Source organism: Melitaea cinxia, chromosome 11 (genome assembly GCF_905220565.1).
Source record: "Melitaea cinxia chromosome 11, ilMelCinx1.1, whole genome shotgun sequence".
Classification (NCBI taxonomy): Eukaryota; Metazoa; Arthropoda; class Insecta; order Lepidoptera; family Nymphalidae; genus Melitaea; species Melitaea cinxia.
Window position 1 is genome coordinate 4007365 of NC_059404.1, and position 24178 is coordinate 4031542.

Here is a 24178-nt window from a genome sequence, read left to right on the forward strand (position 1 = left end):
TATCATGGTACCAAACTAGATATCTCTAGGAATATCCTCTTTCCAACAAAAAAAGAATTATCAAAATCGGTACATCCAGTAGAAAGTTATGCGGTATAATACAACGTAGGTCGACGAAAAAACGTCAAGTAAAAACGCGTTATTAGATATAACTCGAAAAGTAGTTGTTGGATCTCAAAAAAATTTAAATGGGACCAATTGACACACACCACCTATCGATTAAAAAAAATGTCGAAATCGGTCCACCCGGTCAAAAGTTCTGATGTAACATAAAAAAAAAATACAGTCGAATTGAGAACCTCCTCCTTTTTTGGAAGTCGGTTAAAAAGGAAGGCAAATAGCATTAGTGAGCTGAGGAATTTTTACTTTAAATTATAGTTTTTTTTAACGTGGGTAAAATCCTCATGGATACTCTTCGGCGCCGGGGCATCGGAGTGGTTATGCCAGAATCTTACTGGCTAAAAACTACCACGTGTGAGCAAACCTCCGCCCGAGTGGGTCGAGATTGGGTCTTGCTAGCCCATCTCGCTCCGATGTAAACTCAGTCCAGCTCTAGGTTGATAGCGTAAAACCATACGCGACTTGAAATAGTATGTTACTTATGTAATAGTATTATTTGCGGTATAATCTAATTTACTACTAGAATGAAATCTCTTTTACGATTTGACTTCTAATTGATTAAAATGACTACATTGTTTAGACGTTTCAATCATAATAAAATGTTAATTTAAATTAGGTGTCTTCGCCGTAAATAAATTCAGTCTTGTTTTCATATGCTGCACGTTCGTAAATTGATTTTGCTGTAGATTCCCACTAACGGCGCTATAATCGTTACCGCGTCGAATTAATGAGATTACAGCGCCGCATTTTAAACTGACCAAGATATATGTTAGAATCGTGGAAAACTATAGCGAGTGTAATGGCCGCTCAAGAGTTAAATTGTTTTTAGATGGGTGCCGATAAAAAATATAACACGGTTTTGTCATTTCCTACCTTTTACTATATATTACAACCGTTTTTGAGGATTGATTGATGTTTGTTAATATTAATATGTACATTACGTGTACGGCCGTATGCTATGAAATTTGAGTACGTAGAATTGCAGAAGAGTAAATATTTTTTTTTAATACTTGTTACGGGATACGGAAATTGTTGATTCCAGAGCTTGCCTTTCAAAATGTTCTTGAAACCCCTTCTTAGCTTTCCCTTACTCCACAAAAGTTAGATATGTCGTTTATGTTGGGAGCTAATCAACGTAAGTCTCCTATTATGAAACTTTCGCTAGAAATATTTAATCGTTGTTATTTAGATGCTGTAAAAGTTATAAAAAATTTGACGTGAACTTCAGAATACCCACGTTTTTTTTTTAAATATTTGCACATATCATTGTCAGTAATGTAAAAAAAAATATAGTACTATTAATATGGCTCTTCCTGGAAACTGTCAGGGCAATGGAACATTTGAAAATAATAATAGGCAAATCACGCTTTTCTCGCGGTACACCTAGCAACGAATGGCATTGATTTTTCAGTAAGTACCTCAACACTAGACCTGTCTGTCAGAAATCGATGAATTTTTATCGTCACTGCTTTGCTTCGATATCGTCGCAGTTGCGATATCGTTCTTAATCATGAAATAATTCTAATCTAACGAATTAATTTTCAGTTTTATTATTTAAAATTGTCTAGGTGTTTGTCTTTGTGTATTGTGTGTTTGCTGATTCCCGACAGAGGAGAAAATGGGCCTTCCAGTGGGCCGTTGAGAGTTTTGACGTTTTATTTATTTATAATAGATTACAAATTATTTACGCTAGTACTCTGCAAAAAATACAACTTGAATTTTCCTTATTTCATGTATTGTTATAATATCGTATTGGCGTGCGATAGTATAAATAAATAAACAAAAGTTGTAACGGTTCATACGATATTTCCAGGAAGCGTTAAAGAAAAAGCAGCAGCCACCGGTGACGACGCCATCCCCGGTTTCGACGTCGTTCGTGAGCACGGCCACGCCGCTCGCGGCCGCCGCGCCCACCGTGCCCGCGCTCCCCGCGCAGCAAACGCACACAGATGTAAGCCCGCTTGCTTTACCACTCGTACACGAGACACGTTACACACATATACACATCGCATAGCGCATATACACGCATTGCATACACATATCTATACCATCGCATCACCTATACCAACATATACATGAGTATTACACTACGTTCTACACTTGTACAGCACATGCGTAATTAAACAAAGTTAAATGTAGTTAAATTATAAGCTACAACGACATACACACTAAATAAAAGTTGTATATTTAGGTTGATATAATTATAGTTAATTGCGTGTTCTTGACAAAAGATAATATTAGCCATCAATATGATACATCATACACATATGATACATCAATTCGTATTTTTCGACAAATGACTTGAGTAATAATAACTAGCGTAAGATATGTTGTTTAAACAGCAAAATACGTGTTCCGTTAAAAATGTTTAACCACAAAGATAAGGAATATAATTTCGTATACAACTAAAATGAATAGATTCCCCTGATAAATAAACGCAATACGCGGAACGCGACAAAAGGCGCCCGTTGATTAGACGTGCGTTTTGATGAAGATAATATTTCACATCATGCCCGTAGAGTTACACGTGCCTCGAACATAAGTATACTTTATATTATAATCAGTATTAGGCTGGAACTGTAGACATGACATATCATCGTGTCATCTGACATTGAAACCGCACGAAGTGCTGTTCGTGCTACTAAAGGGCGATAATAATTTCAATTTTATGTAACAGTCAATCTTTTGAGTAATGTAACATGAGAATTGAACATTACTTTAAGCTTAGTCATAAAATATTGGAAACATTTATTTATCGTGACAGTTATGTATAGTTTATTTGTAAATAAAACTATTAAATATAGAAACAGATAAAAAACTAAGAAATGCAGTTTTGTGTAGAAATACACTAACATGACTTTTTAAAATAAAATTTGAAACAAAACACTTGTTATTAAGACTAAAATTTGCTCGCGCCGATGGCATGTCTTCTGTACATAAATATAGTACGTACAAAAGTACAATACAGATAAGTATAAATGTGTGCAAAACGAGGTTATTTCTCTTTACTCAAATATACACTACCGTCCAAAAGTTTGGAAGCACACCTGATTTCAAACAAAACAAAAGATTGCCGACTCCCTGCGGTAAATAATAGCAATAAAATAAAGTTTTATGACCTTTTGTGATTTTTTAACACAAAACAAAAGGACTACTAGTGCATATTCCTTGAGTTTTAACAAATTCCTGGATTTTGACGAAACACGTGTTTTATTACTTCATCCGCCGGGGACTTTCTTTCATGCATTGATGCGGTTTTATTGAAAATATTTTGTAGTTTATATCTTTTTTGGACCTTATTTAGTCACACTTGAGCATTAGAACGCGAAGGTTGTGATATTAACATCGTCTGTATTCAAAAGATTTCGACTACTTCCTTGACCGTCTTTTTTTTTTATTGAAAATGGCAAAACGCAAGCAAATCACACTTGAACAGCGAAGCGCTATTTGTACTCTGCGTGAGGAAGGCTACAGTGAACGCCAAATCGCAAAAAAACTCGGAATTTCTTGTAAAGGTGTCCACTACACCCTCGCTAGAAAAAAAGAAACTGGCAAAAATGAAGATAGAAAAAGGTCTGGTAGGCCCAAATCCACTACAAGTCAAGAGGATAACTTCATCAGAGTTCTTTCTAAACGGAATCGTCGCTTAACTGCACCACAAATTACCGCATCTCTGAATGAAACGCGAGGAACACCCGTGTCAATAACAACAGTTAAAAGACGACTACTGTCTGCGGGGCTAAGAGGTTGTGTTGCAGTTAAAAAACCAAAACTAACAATTCGGCATAAGAAAAACAGACTAGAATGGGCAAAGGAACATAAAAACTGGACAATAAACCAATGGAAAAAAGTTCTTTGGAGTGACGAATCGAAGTTTCAGATTTTCGGGTCCAATAGACGTGTTTTTGTGCGCCGATCTAAAGGAGAGAGAGCTTCAGAAGCTTGTACAGTGCCTACTATCAAACATGGTGGTGGTAATGTCATGGTTTGGGGGTGTTTCGGCAACAATAAACCCGGAAGTCTTGTGAGGATAACCGAAAAACTAAACAAGGAACGCTATTTGAAAATTCTTAAGGATTTCGCCATACCCGGTGGACTGAATCTTATTGGTCCTGGGTTCGTTTTTCAGCAAGATAACGACCCGAAACATTCGTCCAAACTGTGCCAGAACTTTTTAAGGAAGAAAAAAGATGTGAAAATCATGCAGTGGCCGTCTCAATCACCTGACCTTTCTCCCATTGAACTTGTTTGGGATGAACTAGATAGAAGGGTGAAAAATCAATCTCCTACGAGCTCAGAACATTTGTGGCAACTATTACAGAGCGAATGGAAGAAGTTAGATGAACAGTATTTTATGAAATTAATTAGTAGGATGCCTAGAATATGCGAGAAGGTAATTAAAGAGAGGGGTGGACACTTCGATGAAGCTAAAATTTAATTTAATTTTTATATTACTTATTTAATTTCATTGTTGTAGAAGTGTGTTTTGTCTATTTTTTTAATTCTGTATCAATAAAAAAAATTTAAGATGGCTTACTTTTATTTTATTTGATTTTATCTTGTTGCTTCCAAACTTTTGGACGGTAGTGTATGTACGTAAATAGTCATAAATAAGACGAAGCAGAAACGATAAATGCCTTAGTGAGTAAAACGGTGTTGAGCATGTCTTTGTGATCCATTTCCTGAATGTTTGTCTGGTTGAGATGATTCACGCTACGAATAATTCCCTTGTGTTCGACCATTGCACGTATCATATATTTATTAATATGCATCTTTTATCATAAAGTTCATAATAATTAGAGTAAATAGACACATTTTTAATTGAAATAAAACTATTTAGAAGCTATAGATATCCTTGAAAAGTAATACCCAAGTGTACAATATATGTGGTGCCGTGGTTGAAGTTTTATTTACATCTTTATGTATAAAAATAATATATAGAAATAAATATTTTGTATAAGAGGCTTTGTTATAAGAAGAGTGTAAGAATTGTCAGAGTTTTTAATTAAAATACAAAGCAGATTTATTTAAGTATGTAGAAATTAAGTCCTATAGAGTCGTCTGAATTTGTATATGGTGGCGAAATGATTGGTTCAATGGCATTGCAGGTAAGATCTTTAGCATAAAATAAGATTTTTTTTGAGAAAACTGGTTACGCTTGTATTGTTTTCAAAGCTTATAGCTGAGATTATTTGTGTTTAATATTAGATCATATTAAGGCGGATTTATGTGACTGACGTGTCGTGTCGCGTCGTATCAGAACAGAATCGGTATCATACAATTTATATGACAACGTTTACATTTATGTGTTGTGTCATGTCGTGATGGCTTCTGATGTGTCGCATCAGAACCGATCCCGATTCGCGTCAGATAAGCGTTTTTTTGGTTCAGCGGGGGTGCTGAATCGGCGCCATCACGACACGTCAGATTAATGTGAACAGTGTTGTGTTGTGACGCATCAGCGTCGCTTGTTTATTTACGTAAATTGTAAAATGATATTTTATTTGGCACTTAAAAATGGATGACTTAATTGTACGACAATATAATGTTATTTATAATATAAAACACAAACGGTATAATATATAATATATTTGTCTATTGATTGGATGAATCCAAAATCTCGTTCTTTGTTTCTTTTTTTTAAAGAGTTGCGAGCATTAAAAATTAAATATCTTCTTCAAAATCTGAATCAGAACCCGATGACCCATAGAACATTTCAAACGTTTGACCTTTTCTAGAGCTGCGGCTGTATTGATTCAAAATATCTGTCTGTTGCGTCAGAACACGACAATTAGGGTTGCCAACTTTTTTTTGACAAAAAAAACGTATAAAATGGTTTGGATAGGAAAAAATAAAGTATTTGGAAGAAAAAAAAAGTATTTTTCAAATTTTATGTTTTTATTGTTTTAAAAACGTATTTTTGTGTGCCTTTAGCACATGCTAAAATTTTTTTGTTATATTTAAATGTTTCAAACTTATTTAACAATCAATATTTAAATTTATATAAATAAAAATTCGTTTCTAATTAAATTTATTGACGCTATATTTCTCTCTTCTCGCTACTTTAGATTCATTACTAAAAAAACCCTTTCAGTAAAAGCTTAAGTAGTGGGAACAGAGAGTAAGTAAGAATTTTTTTTTTTATATTTGGTAAGCTATCAGGTGCATTTTTGAGTATATATTGCCATTTTTCAACTGTACTTTTCACTGAAAATTCTTTATCATCATTAGTGATTTTGTTTTTGTCTTATACATTCGGAATATATATCCTGCATCTTAATATTTAATCCGTCTTGTAATTTAGTTTTTATAATTATCATTTCAAAATGTTAAAATTTAACCGCATTTTTAATGACACGTTAGGAAGTATTGAAAGCCAGTTATCTTCGCTAAGGTCAAACCATTTTTCCAACCATTGATTCCTTAACTACACATAAACAAAGCCAACGGTCAATTTTTCTACAATATCGTTGATAGTGAGTAGTGACATCTGTGACAAATGTCAGATTGTCACCTGCCCCGTCACCGTCCCGTGTCAGGTGTCGCCGTCACCTGGACGACATCATGTCACATTCAAAACACCACATCTGACATCTAACATTTCGTTCAGTAATTTTAAATCCTTTCCATCATCCCTTTTACCTTATGTGTACCGTTAAATAGTTAAGTACCCATAATGAGTATTTAGTTTCACGCATCACAGTAAAGATTGAAAATAAAGTATTTTCATATACTTTATTTGTATGCAAAAGTATAAAGTATATTTACCAAAAATAAAGTAGAATACTTTATTATAAAGTATGGTTGGCAACCCTAACGACAATAATGTAAACGCTAGCCATCACGTCATGACACGACACGACACGACACGATACGACAGTCAAATATAATATATCCACCTTTAATGAAATACATATAATATTGCACCTCATCGAATGCATGCAATGATCATATCTGTTAAATTTTTGGCAGTCAACACCTCCTTGGTAGTTTGTATCAGATGTTCGACACAAGGTTCTAATATATTTGTAAGTAGAGCCAAATGCACACAACATAATCTTATATAACTCGCACGGTTGACCTTGTCGGCACGTCGCAAGTTGAATATTCAATACTCTGAGCATTATACATGTATCAATTAGCCAGACGCTCTCGTACCGCTCTTAGTAACGAGTCATGTTCCGAACAGTTAACAATAACAAACAGACGAGAAAATCGTTCCTTCCTACATGGACACATATGCGAACCTTTTATATTCGACACAAAGAAATTTCATGTTTTAAAAGAGGAAGTAGATGTGCGGAAGTCTCGAAGAATGTAAGATACGCAGTATAATAATAACAGATAATAAATTATGTGATACAAAGTTTACGCTACGTTTGCAATAAACAAGGTTCCGACATTGAACGTTGGCGGTACCTGCTTCATGTAGGCACACATGTACAAATATTGGCTAATAATACTGGCACACGATAAACTGGCAGATTTTAAAATAATATATTGACTGTCACGCAAACATTTTGTAAAAATCAAGCTTGTCATATATTTTTAGTACTCATTTATGTTTTAAATTATTAAATAATATAACAATGTAATTGTCAATTTATATTATTTTTAATCAAAATTATGTGAAATGTCAGACAGCCATACTTTATAAATGTTTGATAAATCGTATTTGACGATGATACCGTGCAGACCCATCGAGATCATATGCCATATTTAAGTAGTTAAATTTATATTCATTACAGTTAAAATGTTTATAAAATAACAAATAATGGAAAGTGACCCTAACAAAAAAGAATCGAAGGGAAAGAGAATATTAAAAAAGGCGAATAGAAGAAACAGTAAATCTGGTAACAACAGCCAAAGTTCCGCTTTCAGTCTCGGTATCGGTGCGACGCGATCGAAAAGTTTCGAAAATAAACGGCTGTCTATCGAAATAAATGACAGCACGCCGCTGCCAACACCGGACGGAACTGAAAGAACCGACGTTCACAATGCTTCCAAACTAAATATAGACGATGAGCAACCGCAAGCCAGTAAGAAGGCTGTAGATATCAACGAAGGCTATAACACCGTGCACGAGGAAATAGCTTCAGCCAAGGATGCGAAAATACTATCACCGAACGTAAAAAGTCCACGAACTTCCGAAGTAGACGGTAGTAAAAGAAATTTGAAACGGGTTGGTTCAAATTTGTAGGGTTTTGTTAGGTTTACAGTTTACCCACTACAATTGATTGATTTTTATGTTACAATAAATGAGACTGACGTGTAATTCAAATTGTATGCAGAAATTGGAGGAGGATAGTGGACCCGGAACTAGCGGAGCCAGCACCGGAACGTCAGACACGGACGCGGACGATAAGGATCCCAGCAAGGATAAAAAGAAAAAGAACAGATGTGCCGTTTGCCGCAAGAAGGTTGGACTCACAGGTAAAGAAAACTCAACAATTGATATATCTTTAGTAAATTAAGATCACTTGCACATATAACAATTTTGTGTTGTAGTGGAAACTATGTATTGAAAAACACATCATACACACACGTTTTATCTCGTTGAATTATATTTCGAATGATCCCGACTAAGATCGAAATCTATTATTATTAAATAACTAACTATTATGATTAAATATTAACGACTCTTATTAAATAACTGTTGTAGTACTTGACAATAATATTTTGTGTCGCATCAGATTCTAAAATGCAAAGTTATTCTTAAACTTGTTCTAAAAAATCGAATTTTATAGATATAGTATTTGATACCCATTTCCTCTAGATCTTATTTAGTTTATAAAAATTTATAACCGATTTCTTATCAATCGTTGGAAACGATTTTGATGGACGCATGTAAGCAATCATTAATATATATGTAATAAGTATAGGAAATTAATAGATTAGAATAGTTCACGAAGTTACTTTATATAAAAAGAAATTGTTTTAATGTAATTATAAAAATACTTCTTTTTGTGTTATTAGTATCCTAACCTTAACGAGTTCATATCAGTAAATGTTTTTGTAGTCGATTTCATGGTCGTACACATGGTGGGGCTAGATAGGGCATTACCCCGACCCGACTCGATTGCTTCGAACTTTAAAATAACGGAATTTGTAGATTAATTATTTAAAATTTAGATTAGCCAAAATATCTACAATATATTATTGAAATAGTTTATATATTAGATGCAATTTACTTCTATGTAAGTACTAATTGTATTTTTACATTTATTTGCTTCTTCCCGACTACAAAATTCTGCATACGCCCAGGGTTGATAAAGCGTTATAATTAATTAACTAATAGTTTTATTAAGCAATGAATAATCTAGTTTTAAAGTTGTAGATTACGTCTAATTGTAGTTGTTTCAAGATTTTTTAAAAGCCATAAATTACTGTATGATTCCAGTGACAATAGTACTTACAGCCTTTCAATGGTTTTTAAATAACTGATTAATATCACAAACGTTATTTTTTATACTTTTACCGTAATATATTTGAAAGGGTATCACATTTTAATGTGACCACACAGTAAAGCAATTTTGAAAACAATTTCATCTCTTTAAGCGACTTTAAAAAAGGAGGAGGTTTCTCAATTCGATTGGATTTTTTTTTTGTATGTTAACGTTATGTTATTTTTTTTTTAGAATGTTTGACTGGGTAGACCGATTTCGACGAGTTATGTTTTAATCGAAAGGTGGTGCGTGTTATGTGGTTCCATTTAAAAATTGAGATCTGACAAGTACTTTCAGTTATATCTAATAATACGTATTTACTTGACTATTTCTTCGTCGATCTACGTTGTATTAAACCGTATAGCTTTTTCACTGAGTATAACGATTTTGATGATTCTTGCTTTTTTGAAAGCTGATACTTGTCTTGTATTCTAATTTAAATTTTATTGAGATCTGATTACTACTTTTGAGTAATCTTTGATAACCCGTATTTACTCGACTAATTTTTCGGCTACTTACGTTCTATTACTCGTCGATGTATAATTGAAGTTGGTCTTTTTTTTTCGTTTGCGAGCAAACACAATTATGTTTTATGTAAGAAACTAAGAGTCGGCCATCTCGTGTTCCAGGTTTTGAGTGTCGCTGCGGGGGCCTGTTCTGCGCGGTGCACCGGTATAGCGACAAGCACGACTGCTCGTTTGACTACCGGGAGCTCGGCGCGCAGGAGATCCGCCGAAACAACCCCGTCGTGGTCTCCCAGAAGATACACAAGATATGAGCCCGACACGCGAGGCTCAATTTCACTAATTGTTAATCAATTCGGTTTTAAGGAGATATGTTTTAGCGGTCGACGTCTTCGTTTGTCGATGAATCGTCCAAAATTGTTCGAAATTGATTTTGTAACGTTTTAATTCGTCAGAACGAAATCGTCGATCGCTAAGTCGTTCAGTCTCGCCGGACTCGTCCGGTCGAGCGCCTGTTATTTCACTCCACCGGGTCGAGTGTCCTTCTGTTGTGCGGCTGCCTGGGCGGAGACTCGATCCGTTTTTATGTTTAGATTGATTTGTGAGAACTCGCTTTTTAAAGGAGATTGGGCAAATGTAACTCGTGACGCCGATAGTTGCCGAGTTATAGAAATATCGGTACCTGATGAAGCGTCGGTGGAAGGAGAGGCTAGTTTTGTTAGTCCATAGATAATAGAAATTATTGTCAATTATTTTTTAATTTTTTGTCCATAAATAATACATCTATATAAATTCTTGTTTTCATTGTAACCTTTTCATCTTATATATATTTTATTTTATATAAAGGATTTGTTCTTAGTCTTATCAACTTCGTTTCATTACCCCTCACGTCGGGTGATATCGTTAGCGCCGCGCGCAACGTCGGCGGGACAAGACTCGATGTAATTTGCTCAATCTCGTTTTGTTAAATTTGTAGATAATGTTCGTTTTGGGGTAGGTATTTCATGATTAATTTTCGATATAATAAGTAGAGTTCTGAATATGTCCATTCACCTCCATGTAAATATTAGATATAATTAATTATAGAAAAAAAAAATCCTATATATTGTAAAAAATTAAAACTGCAAAAAAAGCTACATTGTTACGATTCCAACGGAGAGGTCGCCGCGCTTCACGATATCGTGGTACAATCGTAAGCTGCATCACTAGTTTTAAAATTGTACAGATTACTTATGACATACATGACTCGTGTCGCGCACTCTGACACTCGACGCGCCGCCGGTTGGATGCACCACATCCTCTTACATTGTTAGTACTTTAATTTCAGTTTGGGAAGTCGCTTTTCTGTCTAACATTTGGCATATGAGATCTAAGTTACCCGTCGCCCTAGCTGCCCGACAGCGATATGATACTTTGGGAAATATCGAATAGTCATTGTAGCTGTAATGATGGCCTATAAACTTGTCTGTGACAAGACTTGACGCAGCGCAAATTGTTTTTGTATTTATTTTGCGCTAGACGCACAGTGGACTACTGTTCCACCATTCTTATTCCTGGCGTTTTCCCGTGACCATAGAAATTAATTAACGTTGTATTTACTACATTATATTACTTTAACATCATCGTATCGCATCCCGCCCAACTGGGGCGACGGGTATCATTTGGCGTAAGTGACCTAGAGTTAGCGAGACTCCGCTCTTTGTGTGAAAATTATAAGTAAGCGATAGTTATACATTTATAAGTAGTGGACACTTTATATTATTACTCATTATATAAGTAGAAAAGAATTATTTAGCTTTTTCTTTTAATCACAATATTATTCGAAATTGTAAGTTGTATTATTTACTTGTTCATTTTAGTTGTGAAGTCGAAACGACTTAAGCCCGCACAGCTAGGGATGTCCACAATAATCCAATCAATCGGCTCGACTTAATTATTTAATGACTTTTGTTGTATATTTTGTTAGGTCATTGATTAATTTAGGTCTTTTTTGCTTTAAAATAATCAGATAAGGTGATGTTAATAATGAATGATTTTTCTTCTATTTTGCTGTTTTAATTTAGTTATTCTTCTATTAAAGTCATTAAATTTCCAGGAACATAAAATTTGTTTTCTTATCTACCCTTTCACTTCGTTGATGCAATAGTATAACAATAAATGGGAGGTCAGAGTATTATTTTTTATTTATACTTTATTGTAGGTACACCACAAGAACATGGCTAGTACAAAAAAACGAGTGTGCTTTACACAACGCGACTGAAGTAAAACTTCTCCAGCATCTAATTTATATCTCCCTTTCAACTTCCGTTTGCCTCGCCCGATCCCACTTTTCCTAACGCTCTCGTCACGCGTTCACCAACTTACATTCCAACTCGTGTGCGTAAAGAAGTCTTACTTCAACGAAGCTTAAAAATAGTAGTTACATATTATGAAGTACATTGGACGGACTTATGGCTAATTTGCCACTTATTCCAGACATTATCTCTAAGGTTGTTTATTTGATACAAGACGTGATTGTACTTGAAAATGCTTTTCAAATTATATTTTTACAAATGTAGATCTACTGTACGTATTATAATAATTATGGTAGCTGTCGACTATCTCCAAATGTTATACTTTTTCCAATCTACGGGTCAAACACGTATCTTTTACATTTTTAAAGACCGTTAAAAGTATTTCTGATAACACTACTTCGATCATAAAATATGCGTACTTCATATTCGATATACCACTATTCTGACATTATTTCTTTATTATCACAAAATTTGTGACATTGAATTCTAAAATAAAATACTAAAATTCAATAAATTGAAGCAGGTCTCTTGAAATAATTTTCTAGTGAGGAATAAATTTGTCTTACTCAAAAGTTTTATTCGTGTTAGAATATTTATTTAAAGTTGAAAGTAAATTTTAGCTATCGCTCTAGACAACAATATAACAGCGAAGACCTTTTGTTTTTATGAAAAAGATCATGTACTGAAACAGAAGAAAAATGATTACGCAAATATTTTCATAGTTAATGTACCCAGTACGCGATGTCTCACTCGGCGCCAAGCTATAAATAAATAACAAGTATATAGTGAACCGTAGGTATGTATGGAATGTCTGTCATATGGATAAATAAGATTTGTGCTATAAAATTGTTTTATCTACGCTGAAAAGTTAAGCGGGTGCTCGATAACAAAGCCAACGCCAAATGAACTATTGTGCCCGTACATACGTTCATTAGATACATTTAGGTCACCGTCAACCTTATTTCTAACCGACTTTAAAAAAGGAGGTTCACAATTCGACTATCTAACAACAAATTCTTGTATATATATATATATAATATAAAAAATATATCTTATATATAAAATTCTCGTGTCGCGGTGTTTGTAGGTTAACTCCTCCAAAACAGCTCGACCGATTCTCATGAAATTTTGTGTGCATATCGGGTAGGTCTGAGAATCGAACAACATCTATTTTTCATATCCCTAAGTTATAAGGGAGGGGGGGGGGGTTTAAGAAGGTTAATAAGATATGAAATTTTGTGTGCATATGGTATAGGTCTGAGAATCGGCCAACATCTATTTTTGATTCCCCTAAATGTTAAGGGTAGTCCACCACCAATTTTTTTTTTTAATTTTTAGATGAATTATTTATTTTTTATTTTTAACCACCTCTCTACAATCAACCCCTATTTTTCCATCACAATTTTTATTTTTTATTCTTTTTAATAATTTCCTTTAATTATAATTTTTTTCTCAATTCAATTTGATCTTCTGCCTTCGCCGGTCGATAACTATCAATCGATCAGTTATCCCCGCTAGATGTTTACCGTTCTCACCTCTCATCCAGCAAACATCACGGAGTAGGGATGAGAATGAAGTCGGAGTCTCCTGTCTTACTCACTATACCGTTTTCGGCCATTTTTTGTGGTTCTATTTGTGTATCGATCGTAGCAGTGACTGTTATATGTATTATTTTAATTTTTCTATGCACTGAATAAAGCATACTTTCATTGTCTACAAAACGCTTTCGATTATAAGTAAATCCCCGCACACTTATACTAGATAGTTTATTGGCAAAACAACCTTTGCCGGGTCAGCTAGTATATATATATATATATATATATATATATATATATATATATATATATATATATATATATATATATATATATATATATATCGGAAACGGCTACAACAATTTTCATGAAAGATAGTATGCAGGGGGTTTCGGGGGCGATAAATCGATCTAGCTAGGATTCATTTTTAGAAAATGTTGTTTTATCCGTGTTTTTATGCAATGAAAACTGCTACAATATCATTAAAATATGAAGGTAAATTTCGCCACCATCTACAAGGTTATAATAACTCTGGTGGGAAATCGCCCGATTTCGCCGGCCCTAAAATCCGAAGACCCCGATTCGAATCCAGATGTCTCCAGCCCGATTTTTTTTCAAGATATGTGAGAAAAAACTAATTAATAAACTATTGGGAGTCTTCTCAACGCATCTAATTCGTATCTAAGTATATTTTTTATTATTATGTCGGTAAAATTGAAAAATATTCATATTTTTTCAGTATGTAATTCGTATTAAAATATAATTTCCATAACACAAAATTTACCAATAAAAGGTCATTCAGGTACTTTAATTCTAAATCATAACTTTTACTATGTTTGCCGATTTTGATGATTCTTTTTTATCGAAAGCTGGTGCTTGTCATTTGGTCCTACTTAGATTTGATTGAGATCTGACGAGTACTTTTATTTTGTCGACTAACTAGGTACGTTTTGACAAGTGATTTTAGCTTTTGAAAGAAAAAAAAAATAGTAGGATGAAAAACCCATTGTAAAAAAAAGGGAATAGTAGTTATCTGTAGCATATGATATACTATGTTTTACTTATTTATATTAATGTGTCATATTCAGATTTTTTTTTCTTATTGACAATAAATGTGTTATAATAGACTATGAAAATTTCGCCACTACTGCTGAGCAGTAACTAAATATCCATTAATATAAACGATATTAAATACTTTTTTATCTTATTTATTTTATAAGCCATACATTAGTGATTAAGTCGGATTGCGGCGGTGGGCTCTGCCCAGCACACCCTCGAGGTGTGCCCGAGATGGGCGGCACTGTGTCGCGATCTGACGACAGTCCTCGGAGGGGACTTGTCACTGCCATCACCGCGAAGGTCGGCGACGACGAGTCCTGGACGGCGATGGTCTCCTTCTGCGAGATATTAATGACCCAGAAGGAGAACGACGAGCGGATGACAGAGGAGGCCACCGACGAGGCCTCCGTCCGCAGGCGACGAACGGGGGTGCGTAAGAGGCGCTACTTAATGTGCCCCCAGTAACGCCCCTGTGCTCGTGTCGGGCCGGGATGGGAACCCGGTCCTGCTAGACACGGCATCGTCGGGACAGTCCCCATGGAGGAGAAGTCTGGCCTTTTCGCCGAGGCCAGCCGGTCGCTGGAGGGATCCTGTTGCCTGCAGATCCGGGACCCTCTAATTAAAGTGACTGAAGGCTCCCGCAGGGGTTTGGTCGGTACTGCACCCCCAAGTGCTGAAGCCGACATACGGTCTAGGACTGCCTACCCGGGCGTCTTGGATATTACCCGTAAATGGGTTCCCATGCGATACCAAAAAAAAGAAGTAATTAAGTCGACTTAAAAATAATAACAATGATGCTTATATTCTAGGTGTTACGTTAACAGTTGGGATTACAACTTAATGAGTATTTTTATAATTGTCATATCTAAGATTCAATGGGTGTATCATGAAACCTACAAATCTATCACTATATTCGGCAGTGAACCCTGAACTTAAGATTTGATGGAGAAAGAAGAGAAACTCACCAGTAGAGCATCATGTTTCATTCAAGAAATTCAACCTAGATTGTTTGTTGATTTTACACTCGAGAACTAAGTGTACGAGGTCCTCTTCTCTCACATCGTGTACAGTACTGATATTAAATACTTAACATGCAAGAACTTAAAAGAAAATATTGGGTGCATTAATTGAGTTTGTATAATAATACACTTAATAATCTTATAATGTAGCAATTTTTAAATTGTTAATTGATTTTGCTATCCGACTGTTTTTTATTATCTAGCAGTAGGTAATAGAGCCTTTTTATGACATTTGTTAATTTTTTAATATATATCTTATAGCGAAATAAAAGTTTTATTTCATTTTTAATATAAAAAAAATCACTTAAAAAAGATAAAAAAGGAAATCAAATTCTTAGAAGCGGTATATACATTTTATTGTTTTATGTAACAAATTTTAACAATGAAATCATTTTCATAGTAGGTAAAAAATAGAGTTAGAATTAGAATTAAGTAGACGTCGAAACATTATATTATTTTTATGGTGAAATCGAAGTCGATATTGAAAATCTTAACCTTGTTATTCAGATATAAAAATATATTCTAATATAACGAAATTGTACGTATAATAATTTGATAAATAGTCGTAAATTACAAAAGTCAACAAGGTTAAATAACCTGTTGTATACTTTGCTTATACCTAATTCTACTTATGCCTGTAATGGAAATCCTATGCATTAATCAATCTTATGCTTATTTCCAATGCTCTATTTACAATTTGGCTTTTGAAAATATTGTTATTGTCATAAGATATTTACGTCACATTTTTCATATTTAACAAATTTATTTGTCCCTTGCAAGTACAAAATAAAAGAATTTTAATGCGAGTTTTACTGAAGTACACAATTGCAACAGACAAAAGCAAACTTGACTAGATGTGAGAGAGCAATGCTTACATTTGTAGCGGACATATTTTGTTATAAGATGCGTGGCTACTAACTGTGCTTGCTAACTACCCTATTTATTGCTAAAGTATGTCGTGTACATCAAAAGCATACCTTAGGATTATAGCTTTTGCTAATTTGTCGTAAATTTTATTGTAAATTTTTTTATGGAGTACATAATGCGTCGTAATTTTTAGAGATCAAATTCTTCACAAATTTTTGTGGAGAACCGCTCAATACGCTCCCACATTCGTTTTTTTTTGTCAGTCATATAATTTTTGTTGTATTTTTTTTGCTTTTTTATGTGTTAAATTTAATCGGTTTTAGTCCAGGCATTTTTATATAGGCATATAAAAACGTAGACTATAACATTATATCCTATAATATTTCATACATATAAAAATTATCTATTTCTAAAAATTTAAATTCAACTTCTAAAAGTACTTGTACTCTTTGGTTATTTCTGTTTTTATTTTTTTCAAAATATTCTTTTACGTGTAATGAAGCTTTCTATGAACTGTGTACATATTAATCATATCTTCGTAACTTGCTTAATCCAATCAACCACGCTGGCAACTCTGGAGAATACAACTCTAGCGCCGTTTCGGCATTCGTGAGCATCGTTTTCAACCCAAGAAGCGACACCAACTATTTTACCGTTCCTTATGAGCCCACTGCCACTATCTCCCTGTAAAAAATACATTTTGTTGCTTCAAAAATATATTATATACAAGAAATACATAAGTGCTGCTACTTAGTTTACTATCACCATTTTTGTGTCGCACGAAAAACATCTAAAAATTTAAATTTATTTCAAACATAAATTTAAAAAAATACCTATCTTATAAATGAATAATTAACCATAATTTGTTTTAATAATTTGAGTAATTTTCCTTTCAATCGGATGATTAATAACAACTCCTATTTGATTAGCCCGGTGGCGCAGTTTATGGTGGCCCTACTTTTTGCTCCGCGGGTTGCGGGTTTGATTCCCACCTAAGTCTATAATATTAGTATTTATTATCAAAAAAAAAATTTACTATAACAGTCAGATATTACCCAGGCGTTAAGCTGATTACCGTAAGAACAGACAACCGTGTGTTCATGTGTTATAACATTTCATCACTTCAGCTTATCGCAGTCGACTGCTGGACATAGGCAAGTTCGTGCCAAAAATGGCGTGAATTAGTGTGTTTTGCCCATAGTCACCACGCTGGGCAGGCGGGTTGGTGACCGCAGGGCTGGCTTTGTCGCACCAAAAACGCTGCTGCTCGCTAGTCGCTTCTTACGACACCCACGGGAAGAGAGGGGGTTGCAAATTACTGCGGTAACACACTAAGTTACAGAAATAGTCACTTTACTCACATTGCAGGCAGAATCATAGCGAGGCGGACGTCCTCTCGTACATATCATGTCTTGTTTGTCGAATTCCACTAAATTGGAACACTCTTCATCAGCTAATATTTCTAGGTCCATGCCATGCATTTCTTCGCGCATCATTCCCTGTAGCAAATATGAAAATAATTATCGTTATTCGTATAATAATGTTTTGTTCGCTAGTGTTCTAGCTGTTACGAGTATAATTAAAATCGTTAGAAAATATAATTTTGTATAATGGCTAGTTGTAACAGTATTGTATGTAATTAAAATTCAATTTATACTAACACCATGTCTGTCTGCGCCGTAACCAGCATAGCCAGCCTCTTCTCCGGGAGAGTGCCTGGTGAGATCGTCCAGTTGCGCTGCAACCATCGTCTTGCCATTTAAAGGAAGAGGACTTTCTAATTCTGCTAGCAGGAAATCCCATCGCGCTCCCACCTGTAACGTCAAAGCCATCTTAACTAAACTATAAACAATGTACTAGTAACCTTGAGCCTCGCGACCTCTTGCCATATGTTTCAATGAATACCAAGGATTTTATTTATTAACGGATCTGTTCATTATACGTGGTTTACATATTGACTCAATATGAAAATATTAGTTACGGTTTTGAAGCGAAAATTTAAAATACATTACGCTTGTTTTTTTATATTTTAAAAATTTTGCACTTCTCGCAAAAAAGAAATAAAATTTTTCTTAAATTATTAAGATTAAGATCTAACGGTAAATTCCCCGATATTTTTCAGGCTTTTGATACGGTTAGCCACTTGAGGATTTTACAAAAACTGCATAATATTTGTATCACTAGTTCTGCTTTGTAAATATTTTAAACATACTCAAAAAAAGATTTCAAGTAGTAATAATAAGTAGCTCTGTGAGTACTGCACAAAATATTACCTACGGTATACCGCAAGTACAAATTTTCATGGCAAAAAATGAAAAAAATCCGTATTTTATCTGTCTTACGCTAGATAACAACATTATTAAGCGTTCAAAAAAGAAAAAAATATCTTGGACTATGGATAGACGATAAGCTGACGTGGAAATCGCATACTGAGCATATAGAGCACAAATTAACATCTTTGCATAAAATATCAAACTGTATCCCGACACAGATATGCACAACAATTTAACAATTCTTTGGTAAAATCTCGTTACGAATATTTAATTGCAAAAATAAAAATAAACAAAATTCAAGTTGCTAGCCCTAGAATTAGTTATGGTAAAGAAATAAACATTTCGTGGAAGGAGTACAGATCTATAATAAACTAGCTGACCCGGCGAACTTCGTATCGCCTAACACAAACTTTATCGTATGGTATTAAAGTTCAAATTGACATTTTAAGTATTATCACAAATCTTTTGTGTGGGAGTATAGAAAAGTGTTGTTTTTAGACTTTTTCAGGAAATTTAAATTTTTTTTTTTTAGAATTTTTCTCTCCGTAAGAACCATCCTCGTACTTCAAGGAATATTTTAAAAAAAGAATTAGCGAAATCGGTCCAACCGTTCTCTTCTCTTTCTTACTTCTTTAAACCCAATTATAATATGTGTAGAAACTTTTTTGATTAGCTCATATAGTATGTGTAGGTTACCTCTTTGAGATTAAAACGATCTGCGTCGAGCCAGTAAGGTCCGACTGAGAACCGAGGGTGGATCACGAGGCGTTTGACTTTACGCCGAAGACCGGAACCGTTTTCCGTGTTATTAGTCCCTGCGAGTATATCTCTTCCATTAGTGAACAGCGTACTGTAAAAACAACAAAATATTAGGTTAATACTAATGTTAAAAAGGAAAGAAAATGTATCTCGTTTCTCTAATTACAACAACATGTACATATGTCGATTTCTGTAAGGTTATCTTTATTTTCTGAACTTTGTGTCAAAGTGACCTTAGCGATCAATCGTTTTATTTTTAACGATAATACTCGTATCCACTACACTATACTTCTCCATTATAATATTGTTATGATTTCAAGCGCCAGTTACTCGTTAATACTTATATCGTATATTTCAAGGGACTTGGCAGGAATTTATGAAGTGGTATATTGTTTATTATTTATTAGTGGTATATTGTTTACTATATTTATTACTAAACGACTGGGCTAATTTAATTACTTTTTTTTTAGTTTCTTAATACGTTGTAGAAGATTTTTAAGGAATAAGAAATTAAGAAAATTGCGCAGAAAATGGGAAAATTTCAAAAAACATATCGATTATTTAAACTTAACCATTTCGCAAGACTGAATAACGTCTGTCGGAACAACTAGTTATAAAATCATAACATAAATTAAAGATCATTGTTTTGATAGCGGCCATTTTACATCCTGTTCAGTTGTTTCACGTTTGTCCTGGTAACGATTATTTTAAAATATCGGTTCAGGTATGTTATAGGTCTTAGAAGAACGAAATGTTAATATTAATAAAAACGACCGGTGGACCTTGAAGCGAACTGGTTATGACTTTATTCGATTATTCACGCTTAATGGTATTTTAAAATTATAATATCATCCGAACGGATAAACCCAGAATTAATCGTATGTGCATCTAATGCGATTAAACAATTAGTGAGATTATGCGTGACCCAATGTACAATGTATTTGCAATTGAAAACAGTTAACGTTGCTATGACTTTAGTGAAATTTAAATAGTATAAGTACAGATGTGTTTCTCTATAGTAATAATATTGAATAAGAACATGTATATCATGGGTCGGTGGTAGCTTGACTAGCCCGTTGGCGCAGCTTGTATTATTTATAAGTATGTTTATCGAAAAAATATATATGTTATACCAGTCGGCTGTTACCTATAACACAAGCATTAAGTTGCTTACTTTAGGAACAGACGACCATGTGTGTATTGTGAATATATTTCAGCTTCCTTTTTAACGATAATTAGAATGTTTATTTGTAAGATGATTCGAAGAGCCTTTTGAAGAATGGTTGAATAAAGTTATTTTGATTTTGATTAAGTTATAAGAGATGTGATACTTCAAGCACGTGATTTGTTATCCACAAATGGTGGAAGAAGTTATGAATGCTTTTGCATATTAGTCATAAGACAGTGATTGTTGGGATAAAGTGCGAATTACTGAACTCTAAATTATTCTTAACAACTGATAAATATGTACCTACAAAAAATAGTAAATTTGTGCTGTTATTATTCTCACGGGCTGTGATGTCACCATGTGGACAGTAAGGAAAAATTTAAAATTTGACAAACGTACGTGACTAGTAGGTAACTATTTAATGGCTGAACTGGGTAACTAGGTGCTATATTTGGGATACGCTTGACAGCACATTCTATTTACTACACGAGCACGGCTGAATTGATTTAATGAATGAAACTGTAATAACTAGTCAACTGTAAAAATATATTGAAATAAACTCAGATTTTTACGGTACATTTTAGTATTGTTGGACTATTATGAAAATTGTAGTTACTGTAGAATATGTTACCATTCTTAAAGTTTAGTTTTTGTGCTTTAGGCAGACAGCAACAATTAACCACGCTACCTCCGGGTAAGCGTAAGCAAAATTCCAAAATTATAATAGAGTTAGCTTAGAACGTAAACAAAAAATCAAACAACTTATCTGACAAGTACCCGAACCCATTAAGGGTAAAACACGTGTGAAGTGTAGTTCTGTTGTGACAAGTATTATGTTCTACTTGTCTAATATATAAAATTCTCGTGTCGCGGTGTTTGTTGTTAAACTTCTCCGAAATGGCTTGACCGATTCTCATGAAATTGTGTGCATATTGGGTAAGTCTGAGAATCGAACAACATCTATTTTTCATCCCCCTTAATGTTAAGGGTTGTCCACCCCTACATTTTTTTTTAATTTTTAGATAATTTATTTATTTTTTATTTTATTATGATTTGGCGTTGAAAAATACATACAATCCTAAATTTTCACCCTTCTAACACCAACCCCTATTTTTAAATAGCGTTTAGCGGCAAGACAAAGTTTACCGAGTCAGCTAGTATTGTATATAAACAGGTACTCACGCTGCGAAGGTTATATTAATTATAAAAGCAGTTAATAATGAGTGTCGTATATATATATAATTACTTTTAGTAGGTAAACATGGAAACCCCCATTGTGTGTGTCTGTCATGTTTTATGAGTGCAAGCTATTGACGTAATTTCAATATTACTCGATATAATTTTTAATCCAGTCAACAGCAGGAAAATCAGCGGTCATTACGTTACCATGTGAAACATCATGTACATAAATAAAATTTTAGTTAAATTAAAAATGTTGGTACGATCAAGGAATTCCAGGAAAGGGTTGAAAATATTTCCCGGTTTAATCAAAAGGAACATAACAATGATAATTTTATTATGAATTATTAATTTATGGGTCGTTTTTTTTTAAATTAAATTTCAAACTGTCAACTAAGTAAGTTTCTTAGCGAGAAGAGTGAATCTAGCTGTACTTATATTTTTACTGTCATGTAACTAAAATAAGATGCAAAAATGCACTTTAAATAGTTACATTTGGTAATTAAGGTTTATTTTGATAACATACCAGTGACCGGCTGTGAGAATCCACGTAGGGCTAATGATGGTACCACCGCAAGTCCTGCCGAAGAGTACAGCGGACGGGAACTGCTCGTTCACAGGCTTTTGTTCATTTTCATTCTTAACTATTTGTATTTCATTATTATATGGATTAAATACTGAAATAAACAAAAATTAGATTTTTAAAAAAACCCACATATACCTAAAGAAAGTTTTTATGAATTTATATTATTTGCAATAAATAACAAGCGTTAACGAAAATGACTGTATATATATAATGGGTTAACCCATTATATATTAAATAAACCCATTATATATATAATGACTATATATAATGGGTTTGAAAATATATTATATAAATATGCGGGTAGTTTGTTTTTGTCATTACTACAAGTGATTCTTACATTTCATTCGTATCACGTATGTTCCTAAGTGTATACCTATTATATTTACATGCAGTTGTATGTAACACACATCACAAAGATTATGTTAATTGTATAGTGTGTATTAATCACGCAAGACAAAGAAGTGTTTCCTTATCCATGTTTACTCATAAATTGAATCCGGCGTTCACTACTAACTAAAACACCGTTCGAAATCTCATGAAATTTGATTTTAAGCCAGCGCAAGTCATCACAAAATTGTTCAATAACTACTTACCAGCTTTCTTAAAATTAAAATGTCATACAAACTAGTTTCGAATTGAACATTATACACACAAATAAACTTAAATGAACTGCATTAACGATGACATTTAAGTACCTCGCAGTATTATCTTATTATTTTATGTTTTTAATATTTTAATATGTAACATAAACATAATAAATCCTTTTGGAAAATGTTTTTAAAATTCACCGTTTTGTACTTATAGAGTGATAGAAATATAATAAACTTACGTGATCCATCAAGTACTGTTCGTACATCGTGTTGCACGCCCGCATAGACAGTCGTACAAGCGAATAACGAAAGACACACAAACAACACAACTGCCATCGTAATAATGTGTTTTCCATATGAACTCAAAGTATTTATATACCGATCTTGGTTGGAATCAGGGTTGCCACACATTATTACTTGCTACGACTACCTACTTACTATACGAAACACCTTGAAATGTTAAAAAGAATTATAAACAATTATTTAATTGAAATTAAAAGTGTCAAAAAGTACCACTGACTAGGTGTTAAATAGAACAAAGGAATTGTTTAATTAAATGTAAAATTTGATATACTGATAAGTAGGTTAAGTCCTACGATTAGTTTATCTAAGTGTTGATAAATTTAAATGGATTTTTATCGCTAATTGTTTCTATATTATTAATACAATCATCAAGCCAAATGATCTTCAGGTGTGTTGTTAATCTTTCACTTAAATTTCTTAAGTTAATTTTAGTTCATAAATACAAAATTTCCCATAGTTATTTTGTTTCGACAAAAAAAAAACAGCATTTTGGTACTTACACAGTTTTGTTAGTTT

At 33.7% G+C, this 24178-nt stretch overlaps 3 protein-coding genes across 7 annotated transcripts in view; 2 read left to right on the top strand and 1 right to left on the bottom strand.

Moving 5' to 3' along the window:
* LOC123657716 (AN1-type zinc finger protein 6) overlaps positions 1-12135 on the top strand; it is a 41668-nt gene extending 29533 nt beyond the window's left edge. For 4 of the 5 annotated variants that reach the window (XM_045593233.1, XM_045593234.1, XM_045593235.1 and 1 more), the window contains 3 exons: positions 1934-2071; positions 8412-8553; positions 10196-12135. In XM_045593233.1, coding sequence (XP_045449189.1) covers positions 1934-2071; positions 8412-8553; positions 10196-10344 — 429 coding nt within the window. In that variant the 3' untranslated portion in view covers positions 10345-12135. Of the gene's footprint in view, positions 1-1933; positions 2072-7240; positions 7438-8411; positions 8554-10195 lie in introns of those variants that run through there. The other variant, XM_045593238.1, reaches the window with a different exon arrangement.
* LOC123657717 lies at positions 7671-8494 on the top strand. The gene has a single exon (XM_045593239.1). The coding sequence runs from the start codon at positions 7895-7897 to the stop codon at positions 8318-8320; it is 426 nt and encodes a 141-aa protein (XP_045449195.1). The 5' UTR covers positions 7671-7894; the 3' UTR covers positions 8321-8494.
* A 4141-nt stretch (positions 12136-16276) lies between the features above and the next one.
* Positions 16277-23734, bottom strand: LOC123657942 (scolexin B-like). Its single transcript, XM_045593424.1, has 6 exons — positions 23599-23734; positions 22710-22860; positions 19774-19927; positions 18466-18618; positions 18166-18303; positions 16277-17488 (listed from the first exon to the last, which is right to left on the bottom strand). Exons 1-6 carry the CDS (start codon positions 23693-23695, stop codon positions 17333-17335), a joined length of 849 nt encoding a protein of 282 aa, XP_045449380.1. The 5' UTR covers positions 23696-23734; the 3' UTR covers positions 16277-17332.
* Positions 23735-24178: the final 444 nt, after the last annotated feature.